This window comes from Lepidochelys kempii, chromosome 2 (genome assembly GCF_965140265.1).
Source record: "Lepidochelys kempii isolate rLepKem1 chromosome 2, rLepKem1.hap2, whole genome shotgun sequence".
Taxonomy (NCBI): domain Eukaryota; kingdom Metazoa; phylum Chordata; order Testudines; family Cheloniidae; genus Lepidochelys; species Lepidochelys kempii.
The window spans coordinates 76206968-76228059 of NC_133257.1; the positions used below are offsets into that span (position 1 = coordinate 76206968).

Here is a 21092-nt window from a genome sequence, read left to right on the forward strand (position 1 = left end):
GATTTTTCCTTCCTAAGTAAAATGCTTTGCACTTATCTTTATTTAATTTCTTCTTATTGAATTAGTACTTACTGGTTTAAGATCAGGTCTCCAATTTATCAAGATCTGTTTGAAGTCTAATCCTGCCCTCCAAAGTGCTTGCAACCCCTCCCAGATTGGTGATATCCTCAAATTTTATAAGCATACTCTCCACTCCCTTATCCAAGTCATTAATGAAAATATTGAATAGTAGCACACCAAGGACAGACCCCTTCAGGACCTCACTAAACACACACACACACAGTCTAATCACAAAGCATGATAACTACTCTTTAAGTATGGTCTTTCAACCAGATGTGCACCCACTTTATGGTAATTTCATCTAGACTACATTTCCCTAGTTTGTTTATGAGAATGTCATGTGGGACTGTGTCAAAAACTTTACTAAAATCAAGATAAATTATGTCTAGTGCTTTCTCTCTATCCCCTAAGCCAGTAACCCTGTCAAAAAAGGAAATTAGGTAAGGAGGGCATGATTTGTTCTTGACAAATCCATGCTGGCTATTCCTTATCAGCTTAATATCCTCCAGGTGCTTACAAATTGATTAATAATTTGTTCCAGTGTCTTTCCAGGTATCAGTTAAGCTGACTGAGCTATAATTCCCCAGGTTCTCCTCATTCCCCTTTTAAAAGATAGAGTGATTTGTAAACTTCACCCTAAAGGTGGTAAGATGCAACCTCATCCTGGTCTCTTGAAGCAGAGAGTTGCACAGCCAGTGGACTCCTACTAAGAACACCCTTTTCCTGGTCACCAGGAGTTTTTTCTGGGATCTCTGTGCATTAAAGCTATTGTGGGTCATGGCAAGTTAGATGGTCTCTGAGGTACCTGGGATCCAGCCCATTAAGGGCTTTGAATATTTGGACCAGAATCTTCAAGCAAATCCAGAATTGAACAAGGAATTAGTGCAGTATATTAAAACAGTGCTGTGTGGGCTCTTATATAGAATACAGGCCATTGCATATTGAATGATTGGAACTTTTGTGTGGCATTTCCCACCATCCTCAGTTATAGGGCCAGACTCATAGTGCTGTAACATTTACTTTTATAATTGCATGACAAATATATAGATATAGATTAGATTATCAAGTATGGAAATAGAGATGATAAAAAAAATTAAAGCAATTAATATATTTCATTTTGTTTGAAATTTTCTGTTATTTTCTGTTGGGTTTTTTCAATGATAATTTTCTGAACTAAATTTTCTTGGGAGTTTTTGAAATATTTTCTTTCCAAGGGGGATAAAACACTTTGTCATTCTTTCATTCATTTTCCCACTGGAAAAATAGAGGGGGGATAAGAAAAGTTTAAAAATAAAAAGTATTTCTTTTTCTTTCACTGAAACTAATTGAAATTTTTCAACAATTTTTGAATAAAATGAAATTTTCTGCCAAAAATGTTTGTTTTGGCCAAAAAGGCATTTTCCATTGGAAAAAAACTCCTAATAGAAAATTTCTGACCAATTCTATAAGGAACCTTAAGAAGAGAACAACTGAATGCAGTGCTTAGTCCTTTAGACACTGACTTGATTGTAGTTGCTCACAGTAGCCTGTAAATTTTAAGCTACTATTGTAAAATGAAAAAATAAACCGGAGCAAGGCCATGAAAAATCACCTTAATGTTTAATTTTAATCTTAATTATCAAACGAGCCTAATAGCATACACGAAAGCAACAAAGTAAAGAGTTTTGGCAGTTTTCAGTCATTCATTTCTGGACTTCAGACTTCCATGAAAAACCTAAGAAGAATGAAATGTTATACCAGAGGTTTACACTATACAATGAAATTCCTTTATAAAGTATAATTAAGAAAGCCAGAAACTTTCATTTTTTTACTGTGTAAATGGGCATTGCATTACTACATAAAATGCAAATTTTAAAAAAAAAATCTCAACTAAGACGACTGCTGGATGTCAGCCACGTGCATTATTACTATGTTGAAGTTCATTGATGCAAAATGGCTTGTCAGTGAACCAAAGTACATAATTTTGATTAGCCAACATTAAAACCTAAAAGATTGCTTCCAGAGCTTTTTCTTCAGAACTAAGTAACAATAATGTTTACCATCATCAAATGAATGTTGATAGAGTTAGTTAGTTAATGCTTTTATTGTATATCACTTTGAAAAATGAAAAGCACTAGGAGGATCCTAGAGCCTCATGTTTTTCAGATATGTCGCGAGAATGCCACAAGACATTCTAGTGAATGCCATTGTCTGGGTAGCTTGTAACAGCTGGGATAAAATTCCACCAACCAAGAAGTAGAGGTGGCCCAGAGGCAGACCCCCCCCCCCCTTATTACATGTGTTCATCGAGTCTGTTCTGATGTTGGACTCTCAGGCCATCAAACCATTGAGGCCTCATAGGAACGGACCAAATGGTGAATGATTGCTACAGACGACTGTTTGGCTAAGCATTAAAGAAGACTAGGACCCCAATTCTGCAAGCTGATTGCTGTTGCTACATAGCGCTCCACTGAAGACACACGAATTAATGTGCAAGAATAGGGTTAAGTGCTAAATATTGTTATGTTTTGTTACAGTGAAAGAAAATGTCATCCTGTAAACTATCATACTTTTCCAGGTATTTTAGATTATATCTATTATTATCATATTCATTTTATAGAGCACAGTAAGTACATCAAAATGTGACATCATTAATCCTGGAATCTCTGTATTCAGACCACTCTACCACTCCAAGTAACTATGCAAACTATGCAGTTTTTTTTCTAGGCATGTAGTGCAATATTACTTTATGATGAACTTTGTTGCTGCCTCCTGAACTCTTTCAATCTAGGATTTTTTACAGCTGTATAATTAGAATAACTTTTGATTATTGCATTGGAGTTTGAATTCTGTGGGCCAACAAGAGGGCACATTATTTATTTGCATCTTCCACTCTTTGCAGCACTACCAATGCAAAGATATTATTCTTTGTAATTATAGAAAGAAAGGGTCTCTGTAGTGTTAAGTGACCTTTCTGTGAGTGATCAGCCTTTTCCCTCGGTGAAGTGAAAATGTACATTACTAAAAATGTGAGTAAATAGGAGGGCTTTATAAATCTCAAGACTGTTCAAATTGGAAGAAATAAATGGATATGTAACTATACGGTTGAGTTTTTCCCAAGAGAGTGCTAAAAGAAAAGCCATTGTCTCACTTAATCTGCTCTAAAGTATTGACAGGTATGTGTAATCAAATTGTGATGATGTAGAAGAAAATTTAATGAGGCAATAATAGGCAAATAAGTTTGTGTTTAACAGTCTAAAACTATGTTATGCTGAAAGCAATAATGAAATTGTAAACTGATTTTTTGTGTTTTAGACAAAATATATAAATTGTAGGGATCAGAGAGGAGAACCAAAAAAGTTCTCAATCCTAAACAATTTCAGAACCTTTTTCACAAACTTCTGAACCTCAATCCAGCATAAAGACCTGTTAAATTTTACATCTAACCTCAAATGGAATCCCTTTGAACTCATATATTTGCTTTGTTCAAAGTAGATGATTTCTCTTTTACTGACTCAGTGGTACACTCCATGAGGACAAGGATCAGGCCTACCAAACCTCAGTTCATAATGAGGGCTCTAGATTGTACATGACATTTTAACAGAATGGTTTGTATCATTTTTGTTTGGATATTTTTCTCAGTAAAATACAAAAGCATTGGATTAAAGAGGTCTGTTTCTCAAAAGTTTCTAGTGGGCTTCTGTGGTTCTAAAGCATTTTACCACCATCTTCATGGATCTTGTCATGCTGTCACTCTTTCTCCTTCTTTAAAGAATTTGCTTATTTTCTGTTCTGATGTTTGAATGACTAGATATCTTCCTCATGCTGCCTTTTTTGTTTTGCAGACTGTGCTCATTTACATTTTCTCCAACAGCAGTGTTATTTATTCTCTTGCCTATTTTTGCCTTTGCATTTTCACTTGCACTCTCAATATGTACTTTTTTACTTTTTACTTTTTTACATCCATTCATTTGTTCCTGTGATATCTTAAATTCTTTTTCAAGCACTTCCTTGTCAGTCAGAAGTGCATGGAGTCTTGATTCAGCTTTGTTGCAGCATTTTCCAGATTCTTCACTGTACTTTCTGATTGATTCTTCAGAGCATTATTCTTTGTCCATTTCTGTCATGCTAACATTTTTTCCAGTCCCCCCACTGAAATTCCCTGAGTCATGGGACTTTAATGGGGTCTTGACTAAATTAATGAAAACCCTTCCTGAGCCATTTTAGAAAAGCAGAATTACAAGATAAACAATCATTCTGTGGTAAGGATGGGGGCACAAGTTGAGACAGTCTGGGGGAAAGTTTGGAGTGGAAGCACAATTCCAGGTGTCTGTGTGCACTGAATCATTGTAGAATCTGCATCCTATGAATTTCCTTAGTAACTGGCATGCAATTAGCATAAAATTTGTGGCACCTGCCCATTACATTTCACATGTCACTCGTGGAGTTCAAGCTAGAGTTCTGGCCTGGGACAAGCTGCAGGTAGAGACTTTGTAGGACCTAGAAGAAAACAAAAAAATTACTTTTAAGTTTAAATATGATGAATGTCCCTTTTGCCCAGCCTTTTTTGTGATGAGACAGGTAAGTGAGGGGAGATTTGGGAAGGAGCGAAAGTGCATTTAACTTACAATTCTGCAGCAGTTTGAGTTTTCATACCAAACACAGGAAGAATTGGTTCCACCAGCAAGCTCTCAATCTGTAAGGAGAGAAATATTTTCCACAGTAAGTTTGCTTAACTTCTGGAGAAGACACACAATTTCTCTTTTTGGTCTTCTCTTGCTCTTTTAGAATAATTTTCCATGCCTGAGGCTTTTTTTTTTTTTTTTAGTGGGCCTTATATACTTTTGCTGGTGTGGTCCTCAAATACCAGACATTGGTGGCAATTACAACATTGATGTTTATTTACCATTTGCAAGTTGTTAACTTTTCCACAGTTTTCCTAGTATTCTCTGAGTATATGACAGTAATGTGAAGACTGCAGAAATGTTAATTACTTGCAAATACTGATTGTGAACATATTAATGGCAGCCCATATATGTCCCTAAATCAAGGTGCCATCCTGGAAGCAAGCTGTGTCTTCCACACTCCTCATAATTTACTAAGGAAGGCAATCATCTCTACATCTTTGCTTTTATTCTAACGTGTCCATATTATTTGAATACTCTTAATATTACTGAGTTCAAGGATGATTTTTGAATGGGGTATGAATTTCTGCCCTTTGGTCTACTCCAAAAACCTCTAATTTGAAGCACTCAACTCAGAGAAAAAAGGAAAGGAGTACTTGTTGCACCTTAGAGACTAACCAATTTTTTTGAGCATAAGCTTTTGTGAGCTACAGCTCACTTCATCGGATGCATAAAGTGGAAAGTACAGTGAGGAGATTTTATATATACACACAGACCATGAAAAATATACATTGCAAGGAGAGTGATCACTTAAGATGAGCTATTACCAGCAGGAGAGTGGGGTGGGGGGAGAGAAAACCTTTTGAAGTGATAATCAACGTGGGCCATTTCCAGGAGTTAACAAGAACGTCTGAGGAACAGGGGGGATGGCGGGAGGAGGAGGAGGAATAAACAAGGGGAAATAGAAAAGGAGTACTTGTGGCACCTTAGAGACTAACCAATTTATTTGAGCATGAGCTTTCGTGAGCTACAGCTCACTTCATCAGATGTTTACCGTGGAAACTGCAGCAGACTTTATATACACACAGAAATCATGAAACAATACCTCCTCCCACTTAGTATAATGACTCAACCACTCCCAGTCTCTATTCAAGCCTAAGTTAATTGTATCCAATTTGCAAATTAATTCCAATTATGAATGTTATAATTCTTGACATCTGATTTGTGTCCATTTATTCTTTTACAAGGAGACTGTCCCGTTTGCCCAATGTACATGGCAGACTACACCACACGATCCATTGTCTACAGCCAAGCTCTAAGATACAACCGCATTTGCTCCAACCCCTCAGACAGAGATAAACACCTACAAAATCTCTATCTCCATTCTTACAACTACAATACCCAGCTGCTGAAGTGAAGAAACAAATTGACAGAGCCAGAAGAGTACCCAGAAGTTACCTACTACAGGACAGGCCCAACAAAGAAAATAACAGAACGCCACTAGCCATCACCTTCAGCCCCCAACTAAAACCTCTCCAACGCATTATCAAGGATCTACAACCTATCCTGAAGAACGACGCATCACTCTCACAGATCTTGGGAGACAGGCCGGTCCTTACTTACAGACAGCCCCCCAACCTGAAGCAAATAATCACCAGCAACCACATACCACACAACAGAACCACTAACCCAGGAACCTATCCTTGCAACAAAGCTCGTTGCCAACTGTGCCCACATATCTATTCAGGGGACACCATCATAGGGTCTAATCACATCAGCCACACTATCAGAGGCTCGTTCACCTGCACATCTACCAATGTGATATATGCCATCATGTGCCAGCAATGCCCCTCTGCCATGTACATTGGCCAAACCGGACAGTCTCTACGTAAAAGAATAAGTGGACACATATCAGATGTCAAGAATTATAACATTCATAAATCAGTCGGAGAACACTTCAATCTCTCTGGTCACTCGATTTCTGATCTCAAAGTGACTGTCCTTCAACAAAAAAACTTCGAAAAAAGACTCCCAACGAGAGACTGCTGAATTGGAATTAATTTGCAAATTGGATACAATTAACTTAGGCTTGAATAGAGACTGGGAGTGGTTGAGTCATTATACTAAGTGAAACTATTTCCCCTTGTTTATTCCTCCTCCTTCCCCCCCCCCCCAATGTTCCTCAGGCGTTCTTGTTAACTCCTGGAAATGTGCTGGAAATGGCCCACGTTGATTATCACTTCAAAAGGTTTTCTCTCCCCCCACCCCACTCTCCTGCTGGTAATAGCTCATCTTAAGTGATCACTCTCCTTACAATGTATATTTTTTCATGGTCTGTATTTATATATAAAATCTCCTCACTGTACTTTCCACTTTATGCATCCGATGAAGTGAGCTGTAGCTCATGAAAGCTTATGCTCAAAAAAATTGGTTAATCTCTAAGGTGCCACAAGTACTCCTTTTCTTTTTGTGAATACAGACTAACACGGCTGCTACTCTGAAACCTGTCAACTCAGAGAAAAACCAAATGACCCCACCCTGTCATTGTGAAAATAACTACCCAAAGAGATAAGTCTTCTACCGTGTTCTAAAGGTCACAAGACTCAAGGTCTGTCTAAACTTTGGAAGTCTGTTTTGTGGCTGCATGCCTTTTTCTGGGAAAGCTCTGCCTCCAGCCCCAATGCATAAACTAGGTTCCATCAACCAGTTCTCTGCTGATGCCACCTTCTGTTCTAGGACCCCAAAATATGTTTACACAGCAAATAAAAAGCCGCAGCTGGCCCTGGCCAGCCAACTTGGGCTCTCAGGGCTTGGGCTACGGGGCTGTTTCATTGCTGTGTAGACGTCTAGGCTTGGGCTGGCGCCCAAGCTCTGGGACCTCCCATGCCACAAGGTACTAGAGCTTGGGCTTGAGCCTGAGCCTGGACGTCTACACAGCAATGAAACAGCCCCACAGCCCCAGCCCCATGGGCCTGAGTTGGCTAATATGGGCCAGCTGTGAGTATGTAGTTGCTGTGTAGACATACCCGAAGAGAGAGAGAGTCTGAGAAAGCCAGACCACATGCTCTTTCAGGGCTTTGTAGATAAGCACCAGAATGTTGAACTGGACTTGGAACTGGATGGATTCTGTGGGTGCACTTTAAAATCTTGCTCTGATTTTAGAGGAATTACCAATTCCAGCATAATTCATACACTTAAAATAGGGAATACTGCTCAAACTCGTAACCTCTAAAACGAGAATAAACGTTGTTACACATTCTGTAACCAAAGTCGGCCAGGAAATATTGGGGTGGTGTACCCTTCTCGACCTGCCCCGCTTAGAAGGTGGATTGCAACATATTGTAATAGCTGCATATTCCATTTATTCAAAGTGCTTTCCTCTGCTGACTAACGTCCTCTTCTGTCTTACCAGACTGAGCCTGTTGGCTTGAGCAGCTTTTCATTCAGATCTGTACTTTACACAGACATTGGTATATTGGGAGACTGCACTATGTAGCAGTTGTTATTATAGGAATGTATGGTGATAAAACATGTTAATTGATTTGTCTATTGAGGATTTAGCAATTACTATGTATCATCTGTAAAAATAGCATCCTGAATCTCCATTTTCCTTAGAAAACCTTTATTGCTATGGAAACTAAAATTAAAACAGAGTTGTTTGTTCTATATTTGAATAACATGAAACAACCTTATTTTTGATAGTCATTGTTCATAATTTAATAAGGAAAATTAACTTTTTCATTGTTCATCATTTATATTCTATTTATGTAACATGATGGGATAACATATTGGTATTTCACTGTAAAATGATAAATGTACAGGTTATATTTTTGTTACTTTGACATGAAAAATAAACTAGCTAGTAGATTTCCCAAATTTCAGAACCCCATACTTTGAGTAAGTGCTTTAAAGAATTGTAAATAAATGAATAGTTGCACCCAGAATATACATAGGCAATATCAAATTATACCTATTTTTAAGTAATTGTGTTTGATGTATTTTAGGGTTATTTATATAACTTATGTGTAGTGTTCATTGTTAATATTTGCTTTATCTATGTATTTCTGTTTACAGTGCATAATTTTTCACTGTGATTGGTTTGGCAGTCTGAACTGTATTGGATATGACACTTCCACATTCTTAGGTTCAGATCTCAGGAGTAAGAGAGGTTCAGATTCTGACTACAAAGCATAACAATTTAGAACCCTGGGGGAGCATCTCTAATCATGTGACCTGACAATTTAAGTAGAATGTCATAGTCTCCAAGTTCTAGTTCCTTTACTACTGGAACAATTAAGGGACCTTCAGTATGCACGAGAGCTTTCTAATGGTTTTCCGTTAGAAATAAATGTATAAATACATTTCCTAACCTCTAAATTTAAGTCAATAATTTTTGTTGGTCTTCATAGTTTTATATCAGACTATTTTCCATGTGTTTTACTCTTTAAGAAAAGGTCATACAATTGTGACAATTCTTTCTACAGAATTTTATTTATCTTTTTGTAAAATATATACTCTTTTAATGTTCGGTGTTTATTCTCTTTGTGGGGCTTAAGTCCACCCCCATTGGCTTAACATGGTAAAAAACTGCACTTGGCTGTGTGCCAGTGAGGTGGTAAAATTCTATCAGCAACATCTTTCATCAGGTAAGGACAGCTTTCCTTTCTGGTAGTAGCTACAGAAGGTATGTGTTGAATCAAGTGTATTTCCTGGACTCTGTGGGTGAACTACCCTGCACACATCCATCCTTTTCATTCCCATCAGAGAGAAGGATGTGTACTCTTTCCAACACCATAACATACCCACCCCCCCCCAATGAGCTGTACCCTGGTTTGCAGTGGCAAAAACAGCATGAGCAAGGAGATAATCTTTGCCATAATACATATTTTTTGTTTGTTTGTTTTGTTTGTTTTCCTGCGATCGGGGAAGGCAAGGGGTGTTAAACTTCCTTAAGTTTGGACATAACAAGCAGCACAGAATGCTTGGATGGTAATTAAGATTAAAAAACTATTTAATTTTTTCTTCACGGTCAATGTAATAATACATGGTAGAATTTATATTTTCAAAATTTGCACAATTTTGTACTTGCATACACTGTAGAATTTGAGCTGAGTACATTGTGAAATTTCAGCATACTCTAACTTTTGTTCTCTGCCAGTCTTCATGAATTTACTAGTTTATCTATTTTTTGTGAATAACAAAACATGGATCATTTGCTTCCTCAATTTTTAAAGATGAAAATGACCTGGTGTTTCATCATACCATTTGACCAAGTGTTTGGCCAGGCTGTGTTCTGCTTAAGGATGAAATTCAAGAAATGAAAACTTTTGACTGTTCAAGACATTTGTATACAGTAGTGGTGACCTAGTTTATCTTCTGTTATGAGAGCGTGTTTAAGTTTGGTATATACATTTCTTACTAATTTCTTAAGGAAAAAATATAACATGACTTTGACTTTCACTGATTTATATAAAAAAGGGAACAAAACATTTGAAAAACAAGAAGTTGCATTTCCCCTCATTTTATGGGTAAAGGATATTTTGAATCTCATTCAACTAAGGTAGTTGGTAGGATTTTGCACATTAATGTTAGAAATGTAAGTGTAAATAAATAATTATGGAATATCAGACTTACAATTATAACTTTAAATTGTATTTCTAAAGAAAATATTATTTTGCATGTTTTACTACAAAAACATTCCATCAGACATACCAACGTTTTAAGCGCTTTTCTTTTCCAATATAAATAATATATCCTTATATAATCTTAATATTCAAATTAGCAGAAATGGCTCAGAAAATAAATGCACTCTACTGAGAAACAAATAATTTGTCCTGTCCTGGTTCTCCTCCTGTGTCTTTAATCTCTCCTTCAGTATGTCCTTCAGAAGGCTCACTTCATCCCATCTCCAACTTTTTGTGGGATTCCAGAGAGATCTGGTGTTCTTAAACCCCTTCTTTTCTCCCTCTAGCCCTTATCTCTGGGCAATATCTGTAAACACAAGTTCAACTACAATCTCTATGATGACAACTCACAGATCTACTTCTCTGCCCAAGACCTGGCTGCTGTCCAAACTAAAATCTTAACCTGTCTTTTTGACACATCCTCATGAATGTCTAGCCATGAACTCTACCTCAACATGGCTAAAACAGAATTCTTAATTCCCCCACACCGACAGAAAATCCCTCCTGGCCACCTCCTTGATCACTGTGGACAACAACACCATCCTTCCTATCACTCAGGCCTGAAACCTGGATGTCATCTTTGACTTGGACTTTTCTCTAGGTCCACACATCCAAGCTATATTTAAATCTTGCCAATGCTTTCTACATAACATCTAAGGTACAGCCTTTCCTATCCATCCACACAGCTAAAACTCCTATCCAGGCAGTCCTCATCTTGTGTCTCAATTTCTGCAGCCTCTGGCTTTGATAAATGCAATGCTTTATTCATATCCGTTCAGAATACTATCACAAAGATTATTGCTTTGACTATGCCACAGTTCTCTTTGCATCCCTCCACTAGTTTCCCTTTCTCTGTCACATCCAACATAGGCTCTTTGTCTTCATTCTCCAGGCCCTTCATATCCTATGCCCCCTTACCTATCTCTCCTTAGCTATCAAGATGTTTACTCCTCCCTCTAATCAAACCACAATGCCAGTCTCCCTTGTCCACTTGTTAGATTTTCAAACAAGCATCTTTGTGTTTTCTCCCATGCTGCCCCTCGTGCTTAGGAGGAGCTCCCCATAAACATCTGCAAAGCTATCTCATTCTCCTTCTTCAGAGCCCTCTTTAAAACTCCGTTTTTCTCTGATGCCTACAAAAAAATCAACAGCAGTTAGGGCACTGGTGTGCTGAGATCCCTTATTGTCATTCCGACCAATATTTTATCCTTATTTTCTTGTACTTATCTGTCTGTCTGTATTCATCTGCTGTCTCTTCTCTCATCCTTAGTTTGTAGGCTCTTTGGGGCAGAGACAGTCTTCTTATTCTATGTTTGTACAGCACCTTGCACAATGGAGTTCTGGTTCATGACTAGTGCTCCTAGGTTCTATGCTAATACAAATAAAAAATAACAATAAATTGGAATATTCCATAATGACAGCAACTGCAAGGCTGGGGGGGATTAAATATAACCTTTCTTTGTTTATAAATATAACTGTACATTCTAATGTCATAATTTGTTTCAGTTCTTAATATATTTGAAGTGTTTCATGACTACATCTTTCTGAAATTATATAGTGTTTTTGTGAGCTCTTTCAGTAATAACAAGTATTGCCAAACATATTGTTTTTGTCTTTTATTTTGTCTCTAGTTAAGTTTCAATTTTACACTTAAACCAGAGATTTGGCCTCATTATTATATGTGAAAATATAGCATAACCTCTGCAAAATTAAAGCATTTATTCCTTGAGTATAGAATAAGTGTTTTTAGAATTTCCAATGAAATCCATTGATGGAAATTAAATTAATTTAACATTGGGTCCTTAACACTAAATTTTTTAATCAGACCTTTTTTTGGTCCATAATGCTGTCAGTAACAAAATTATATAGGCTCCTTGAACTTTCATAACTGAAAATGCCTTCTTAAATAGAGGATGAAGAAAAAATCTGATTCGCGGGAAGCCGGGATGGGGGTGGGAGGCGGAGAAGCAGAGCGGGGCGGCGCATTCAGGGGCGGAGGCGGAGCGGAGGTGAGATGAGCTGGGGCCGGGCGTGGGGTGGGGATCTGCCGTGGGTGCTCTGCACCCACCAAATTTTCCCCATTGGTGCTCCAGCCCCGGGGAAAATTCAGAGAATACCATGAAGAACAGACCCTTTTAAAGATGGTGCTAGATCCTAGCTTTCTCCAGGTACTCAGCCACAAGCTGCCCTAGTGGTTTCTCTACTCTTCACAGCGATGAGCTGGAGCTGGTTCGCACCAGTTCACTAGAACCGGTTGTTAAATTTAGAAGCCCTTTTAGAACCGGTTGTTCCACGAGGGACAACCAGTTCTAAAAGTGCTTCTAAATTTAACTGGCCAAAAGTGACACCTTAGGCGCTGACTCCATGGGTGCTCCAACCCTGGAGCACCCAAGGGGAAAATTTGGTGGGTGCAGAGCACCCACTGGCAGCTCCCCGCCCCACCTCCACCCCCAGCTCACCTGCACTCCGCCTCCGCCTCCTCCCCTGAACACACCGCCCTGCTCTGCTTCTCCACCCCCACCCCAGGCTTCCCGCGAATCAGCTGTTCACGTGGGAAGCTGGGGCGGGCTGAGAAGCAGGTGGCAGCTTCGCACTGAGGCCCAGGGAGGAGGGAGGTGAGCTGGGGTGGGGGGTGTGTGAGGAGGGCTGCCTGCGCTGCAGCAGATAACCCAGGGGGCACGCAGGGGAACCGCTCTGCGCCCCAGCTCACCTCCACCACCCTCGGCCTGAGCGGGAAGCCGCTGCCTGCTTCTCAGCCCTCCCCAGCTTCCCGCTGAACAGCTGATTTGCAGGAAGCTGGGATGGGGGTGGGAGGTGGAGAAGCAGAGCGGGCGGCGCGTTCAGGGGCGGAGGCGAGGTGAGCTGGGGCTGGGTGCGGGGTGGGGAGCTGCCAGTGGGTGCTCTGCACCCATGAAATTTTCCCAGTGGGTGCTCCAGTCCCAGAGCACCCAGGGAGTCAGTGCCTAAGGTGCCACTTTTGATGTGATCAGTGGGGGGAACGGCCGCTCCCCCCCCAGCTACGCTCCCCCGCCCTTAGGAGCCTGAGGAACCTGCCGATGCTTCCTGGGAGCTGCCCTAGGTAAGCACCACTGGGACTCCCCACCTCGCTCCCTGGCAGGTCCCTCTGGCTCTTAGGGTGGGGTGGACACCCACTACAGTGGCCCATGAGACCCTCCTGCCCGGTTCTGGGTGCAGTCAGGGGACAAGGGAGGGGGGTGGATGGGGCAGGGGTCCTGGGGGGGCGTCAAGGAACGTGGGAGGTTGGATGGGGCAGGAGTCCCGGGGGGCGGGGATGGGCAACGACCCCCTCGTGGGGTGAGGAGTGAACCAGTTGTTAAGATTTTGGCAGCTCATCACTGACTCTTCACTGCATAGGGGTCCACCATCTTCCCTAAGGGCAGCTAGGCTTTGGTATTTTGGGGAAACAGTTGGAGGCAGTGGCCTTTCGAAAGAGGGCATTGTAACTGAGGGCAGCTTGTGGCCTCAGGGCAGGTCTACACTACCGCAAAAGTCCATATAACTTATGTCACTCAGAGGTGTGAAAAAGTCCTCCCTCTCCAAGTGACATATGTTTTGCGCTGTCCATACCAGTGCTATGTCGGTAGGAGACTCTCTTCCACCAACATAGCTTCCGCTTCTCACTGAGGGGGAGTAATTATGCTGACGGGAGATCACTCTTCTGTCAACATCGCGTATCTGGTGAAGAAGTGCAGCTGTGCTGATGTAGTGCTGTAACATAGATTTGTCCTCATTCGAATTGAGAACAATAGGAGATGGTAGCCACTTCAAAAGGTCAATTCTTCATGAAATTGCCTGTAATAGAACATTATTCACTACCATCTGCTGAAGAAGAAACTTCCAGTTGTAAGGAATTGACAAAAAAATATCATTAATCCTATTTTTTTTAAAATTCTTTGTTGCACCAGATCTGCTTAACAGGGAAGGCAGGAAAGAGGGGGAAACTAGTTGTGTATGCATGTGTGTGTGAAGGAGAGACCAAGAGAATGTGGGTGGCAGAAGGGAGGAACTGGGATGCATGAGCAGAAGGGAATGTGGCTGATGTAGGGGAGGGAGAATGTGGGGCATGATAGAGGGATGTGTGTATGCCAGGTTATGCAGGGGAAGTGCAGAAGGCAGAGGGAGTTTCATGGTGAATATGCATGCAGTTGAATGCACAGGGAAGGGGAGTTTAATGTGTTTGTGCAAGGGAAGATGGAGGCTAAGAGGAGGCTGATGGGGTGCACGCTGGTTGCTTTGCACAGCTCTAGCAATGCAAAGGTGCTTTAAACCCAGTTTAATTGCCCAGTATGCTCTGGCAATTTTGTGCTGCTCCGGACTGGAGTAAAGTAGCCCGAGTATATTGATGAATCTGGCCACAGAACTTAAAATTAAAATAGTTACTTAAGAGTGATACTTCACATATTCAAAGCATTAGAAACATTACATGATAACATTCACTTCTCTTGTTCAGGGTTTATTTATTAAAATAACAAAAAAGAAATTCCCAGAGAAAAACTAAGTTAAAATGGAGTTACTATTGAGAGTGTATATAATTAATTTAAGGTTAAATACACTACAGGGATGATGTGATTATTTCATAATCAAGCATTATAAACCCAAGAAATTCAAAGTTAATGTTAAACTTAAAAGAAATCCAAACATGTTAAGTTATTGAACTACATATTAGAGCACCCCAAAAGCCTTAACTCTGCCCTGTAGAAGAGAAAAATTCAGATGTGCCTTTAAAAATCAGTTCAGTCTAATCTGGGACTAGAAATACTACAATACTTTAATCATAAATATATGGCAATTGCATAGTATCACTCAGCCTAGTGAGAACACTGAAAAGTAAAATCATTATAGGGAAGCGTTTGACATTCTGTAAAAACTAAGGAAATGTACATTATCTTTTTTGGCAGAAAGAGAGTTTATGAAATAGCACAGAAAGTCAGTAGTTGCTATTTTAGCTATTTTTAACATTGTTTTGTGGGCAGAACATTTATTAATAATTTGAACCTATGACATAAATGCACTGTGTGAAATCCTGACTCCATTAAATTCAATGAGAGTTTGCCATTGACTTCACTGGGATCAGGATTTCACCCACTGTGTGTATCTTGTATAAATGTGCATTACTGATAAAAGTTAAGAAAAATGTTATAGTTATAAGCAGATATCTTTCAATAAGTGTAATCCGTAACCTTTCTCTTTAGATTACTCTGGAGCAGATGATAAAAGAAAATTTGCGGTTAGCACAAGAGTATCAGATCTTTCAGAAATATTATTTAAATGATAAAGAATACCTTATGGATCTCTATGACGATAGGGTCAAGATGGAAGCTGCAGTTAGAGATCAGCAGCAGGTACAGTACTAATATAATACATTTACTCATTAACTAGTGATCTGTTTTCTAAAATTTATTTATTATGGCGACTTAATGAAATTGGATAACCATGCAATCCATGGTCTAAATTCTTGTGATTTCTGGCTGTTGTATGCTGTTTGTATTTTTCATTTGACTTATATAGGACAGTTTTTGTAAGAAGATGCTGTAAGGATATGTAGGGTTTCACCCTAAATAATCCATTTTGGTACCTTAATTGTATCTATACCTTAGTTCCAGTAATTTCATGTAATTCAGTATTGCAAAGATCATCTTCGTAGTACATCTTTTGTTAGCATGGTCTTTATATAGCATTGGGAGTTTGCTGACATCAACAGCCAAACTAAGGCTACAATTCAGGAAAACACCCATAAGAATCAGAGGACTTGTGGCACCTTAGAGACTAACCAATTTATTTGAGCGTAAGCTTTCGTGAGCTACAGCTCACTTCATCGGATGCATACTGTGGAAAGTGTAGAAGATCTTTTTATACACACAAAGCATGAAACAATACCTCCTCCCACCCCACTCTCCTGCTGGTAATAGCTTATCTAAAGTGCTCACTCTCCTTACAATGTGTATGATAATCAAGATGGGCTATTTCCAGCACAAATCCAGGGTTTAACAAGAACGTCTGGGTAGGAAAAAACAAGGGGAAATAGGTTACCTTGCATAATGACTTAGCCACTCCCAGTCTCTATTCAAGCCTAAGTTAATTGTATCCAATTTGCAAATTAATTCCAATTCAGCAGTCTCTTGATGGAGTCTGGATTTGAAGTTTTTTTGTTGTAATATCACAACTTTCATGTCTGTAATCGCGTGACCAGAGAGATTGAAGTGTTCTCCGACTGATTTATGAATGTTATAATTCTTGACATCTGATTTGTGTCCATTTATTCTTTTACGTAGAGACTGTCCAGTTTGAGCAATGTACATGGCAGAGGGGCATTGCTGGCACATGATGGCATATATCACATTGGTGGATGTGCAGGTGAACGAGCCTCTGCTAGTGTGGCTGATATTATTAGGCCCTGTGATGGTGTCCCCTGAATAGATATGTGGGCACAGTTGGCAATGGGCTTTGTTGCAAGGATAGGTTCCTGGGTTAGTGGTACTGTTGTGTGGTATGTGGTTGCTGGTGAGTATTTGCTTCAGGTTGGGGGGCTGTCTGTATGCAAGGACTGGCCTGTCTCCCAAAATTTGTGAGAGTGTTGGGTCATCCTTCAGGATAGGTTGTAGTTCCTTAATAATGCGTTGGAGAGGTTTTAGTTGGGGGCTGAAGGTGACAGCTAGTGGCGTTCTATTATTTTCTTTGTTAGGCCTGTCCTGTAGTAGGTGACTTCTGGGAACTCTTCTGGCTCTATCAATCTGTTTCTTCACTTCCGCAGGTGGGTATTGTAGTTGTAAGAATGCTTGATAGAAATCTTGTAGGTGTTTGTCTCTGTCTGAGGGGTTGGAGCAAATGCGGTTGTATCGCAGAGCTTGGCTGTAGACAATGGATCGTGTGGTGTGGTCAGGGTGAAAGCTGGAGGCATGTAGGTAGGAATAGCGGTCAGTAGGTTTCCGGTATAGGGTGGTGTTTATGTGACCATCGTTTATTAGCACTGTAGTGTCCAGGAAGTGGATCTCTTGTGTGGACTGGACCAGGCTGAGGTTGATGGTGGGATGGAAATTGTTGAAATCAGGGTGGAATTCCTCAAGGGCTTCTTTTCCATGGGTCCAGATGATGAAGATGTCATCAATATAGCGCAAGTAGAGTAGGGCTGTTAGGGGATGAGAGCAGAGGAAGCGTTGTTCTAAGTCAGCCATAAAAATGTTGGCATACTGTGGGGCCATGCGGGTACCCATAGCAGTGCCGCTGATTTGAAGGTATACATTGTCCCCAAATGTAAAATAGTTATGGGTAAGGACAAAGTCACAAAGTTCAGCCACCTGATGTCAGGTTAGCCATGACATTATCGGGGGTAGTGTTCTTGACGGCTTGTAGTCCATCTTTGTGTGGAATGTTGGCGTAGAGGGCTTCTACATCCATAGAGGCCAGGATGGTGTTATCAGGAAGATCACCGATGGATTGTAGTTTCCTCAGGAAGTCAGTGGTGTCTCGAAGGTAGCTGGGAGTGCTGGTAGCGTAGGGCCTGAGGAGGGAGTCTACATAGCCAGACAATCCTGCTGTTAGGGTGCCAATGCCTGAGATGATAGGGTGCCCAGGATTTCCAGGTTTATGGATCTTGGGTAGTAGATAGAATATCCCAGGTCGGGGTTCCAGGGGTGTGTCTGTGCGGATTTGATCTTGTGCTTTTTCAGGGAGTTTCTTGAGCAAATGCTGTAGTTTCTTTTGGTAACTCTCAGTGAGATCAGAGGGTAATGGCTTGTGGAACGTGGTGTTGGAGAACTGCCGAGCAGCCTCTTGTTCATATTCTGACCTATTCATGATGACAACAGCACCTCCTTTGTCAGCCTTTTTGATTATGATGTCAGAGTTGTTTCTGAGGCCGTGGATGGCATTGTGTTCCACACGGCTGAGGTTATGGGGCAAGTGATGCTGCTTTTCCACAATTTCAGCCCGTGCACATCTGCGGAAGCACTCTATGTAGAAGTCCAGTCTGCTGTTTCGACCTTCAGGAGGAGTCCACCTAGAATCCTTCTTTTTGTAGTGTTGGTAGGGAGGTCTCTGTGGATTAGTATGTTGTTCAGAGGTATGTTGGAAATATTCCTTGAGTCGGAGACGTCGAAAATAGGATTCTAGGTCACCGCAGAACTGTATCATGTTCGTGGGGGTGGAGGGGCACACATTAGAATACTTCCCTATTCAGGAAATCACTTAAATACAAGCTTAACTTCAAGCACGTGCATAAATCCCATTCCAGTCAGTTAGTAACTGCTTCAATAAATACCCATGATTATGGCATGATGGCAGTTGTTTCATAGTTTAAGGTTGCAACTGAATTTCCATTATAAGTCTGATTTTGCACCAACCACCACCCTTTTCTAATATTGACAAAAAGTCATATCTGCCTCAAAAGCGCTAGGTTCAATCTGAGGCCAAGGAAGAATTTTTCTACAGCATACAAAAACACTTCAGTTTACTGCAATGTGTTTAAAAAAATCAAACAAAAAAGACACAGGTAGAACCTAGTTTGTTAATCTTCCCTGATGAGAGAGAGTGCCCAGGACTAAATTTTAATCAACTAAAGTCTCATCTCAAAAGTTCTTAACTTTTGATATATAACATGCTGTGGAACATCAGGGTCAATGATATGTACCACATCAAAGAATGGTTGGAAACCTGTGTTTTCATTTTCTAAGGAAATAGTGTCCATTCATTTTTTTCTAGAGATAGACTTCAAAATGTAAACCAATCCCTGGGATGTCTGTTCAGTGGAAAAAAAGATAATTTTTCTAATATTCTAATTGGATTTTAGGTTTTGGTTTTTTTCTTTTTTCATCTCTTGCATTTTTGAGAGTTAATATGCATTTAAATAACTGTTATGTGGCCACACCCTTAACTTTCCTAAGAATTTTTGGTGGGAAGTCTCATAAACTCAATTCATTTGTGCAAGAATCTCGTCCCAGTATAGTACCATATTAAAAAGCAGGTGAGATTAGTCCACTTCCTCAAAGCATTCTTCTTTACAGGATACTCTAAAAGAATCCAAATTACCTGCTAGACTTCAGTGTCATAAAATGTTTTACAAGCGCCTACATTTTCATCATACAAACACATCAATTGTGCATTTATTCATCAACTATACGCATTCTGTCACCTATTCATCGCTCTTGTTGAAATTGAATGTGTTCCACTTGTTACTGACAATTGTCAGTAGGCAAGTAATCAGTGTATTCTTGTTGATCTCACAGCCTTCCATTTTTCAATCAGTAAACAGTTTTAAGAGTCAAAATGTAGAGCTAATCACTCTTTAAAGAAGGAGCTAGAGATTTATGATTTATGAAAATGATTAGCAATGAACCACATATATCCAGTGTGTGGCTTACAACTGCTACCTGAACTAGGAATTTTAGGGAAGTCTAGAATTTGACAGTATGCCAGTGCCATTTAACAGAGTACATAAACCAAGAGTTGGAGTTCTATGTAGGATATTAACTTCAGAGAATTATAGTGACTGCTAACTAACTTTCCTTTTTGATAACCTTTAACTTTTCTAAAATGAATAACCTGTCCAACTGTAAAGACAAAATAATCACATCAGCACCAGAGGGAGAATTTTTTCACAAATGATGATAAATGGAGTAAAGATGTTGGTCACATATAGGTTCTATAAAAAGGAGACATATTTTCTCAGTTTTTTACTGATAAGTGACTTACAACTGCAACAGAAAATCATTTCTGTAGGAGTGCCAGTGTAATGATTTTTCTAGCTGCTGTACTATGCATATATATCACAATGACATGAACATTTGAGAAGAAAAGAATGTATTCATTTCTCTAAATCTACAGAGCTCTCTTTTCCTTCTATATCTTAGATATATAAGTGACAATCAAAATTAGCAGTCACGTTTTAAAAAATGTTGATTTAAAAGGTAAAGTGGCAATTTTTGCCTTGTTCTGATTCATTTCAACTGGATATGGCATTCACTTACTGCCTTAAACTGTTGAGAAATTGCTGTGTGCTTGTTAAATAGTTGCTTCATTCAACCCCAAAAGTGTCTCAATTTCAGTGATGAAGTACTTCCTTTATACCGTGTAGGTCTATATTATGGCTTTGCAAGCCTCTGGACTATGGGTTGGAGAAACATCTGTAATGCTCCAGCATTGGTGAATAGAGAAGATATGCCTGAAAAATATACCTCCATGGGCATTGAGGAAGCCAGGGATAACTCTTTGGGGAGGCAGTAGGTGGCACAATCTCCACACTACTGCTCACAGCCTCCCTAGATGGCTGGGTGTGGCTTAGCAGGAAGAGAGAATCCTTGCTTTTATGAGTTGCTACCACTAGTGGAAGCACCTGCTGAATGCACTGTGTAGTTGCTTTTTTAGTACTTTGCCTCCTGCTGTCTCCTTCTTCCCAACTCTGCCTCATTACAGTTTTGTTGCCAGTTCTCACAATTTTATTGCAAGTTTTCAATATTTAGTGTTTTTCTTTAAGCCCCAGCTCCTGGGATCAAGTCCTGTAATTAGGTAAGAATCTCTGCTTCTATTTGAAAAAAAAAGCTTCTAATGCTCGTGGTTGCATAGAAAAGCTTGAAAATGTGATTTAAGAGAACTCGACATGGTTAAAAACCAGAGGACAAATGTAAAGAACACAAAATTTATTATTTTTAAAATTTCCTAATCTTTAAGTCAATCTTATGATTTTGGGAGCCTGTATCTTGATTTTCAAATGCTTGGTGTTGGCAGTACT

The 21092-nt window shown here is 39.8% G+C and overlaps 1 protein-coding gene across 1 annotated transcript in view; it reads left to right on the plus strand.

Annotated features, from left to right (window-relative positions):
• The window catches only part of CCDC178 (coiled-coil domain containing 178), a 357941-nt gene that overhangs the window by 229260 nt on the left and 107589 nt on the right, over positions 1 to 21092 (plus strand). The window contains 1 exon segment of the mRNA XM_073331282.1: positions 15562 to 15711. Coding sequence (XP_073187383.1) covers positions 15562 to 15711 — 150 coding nt within the window.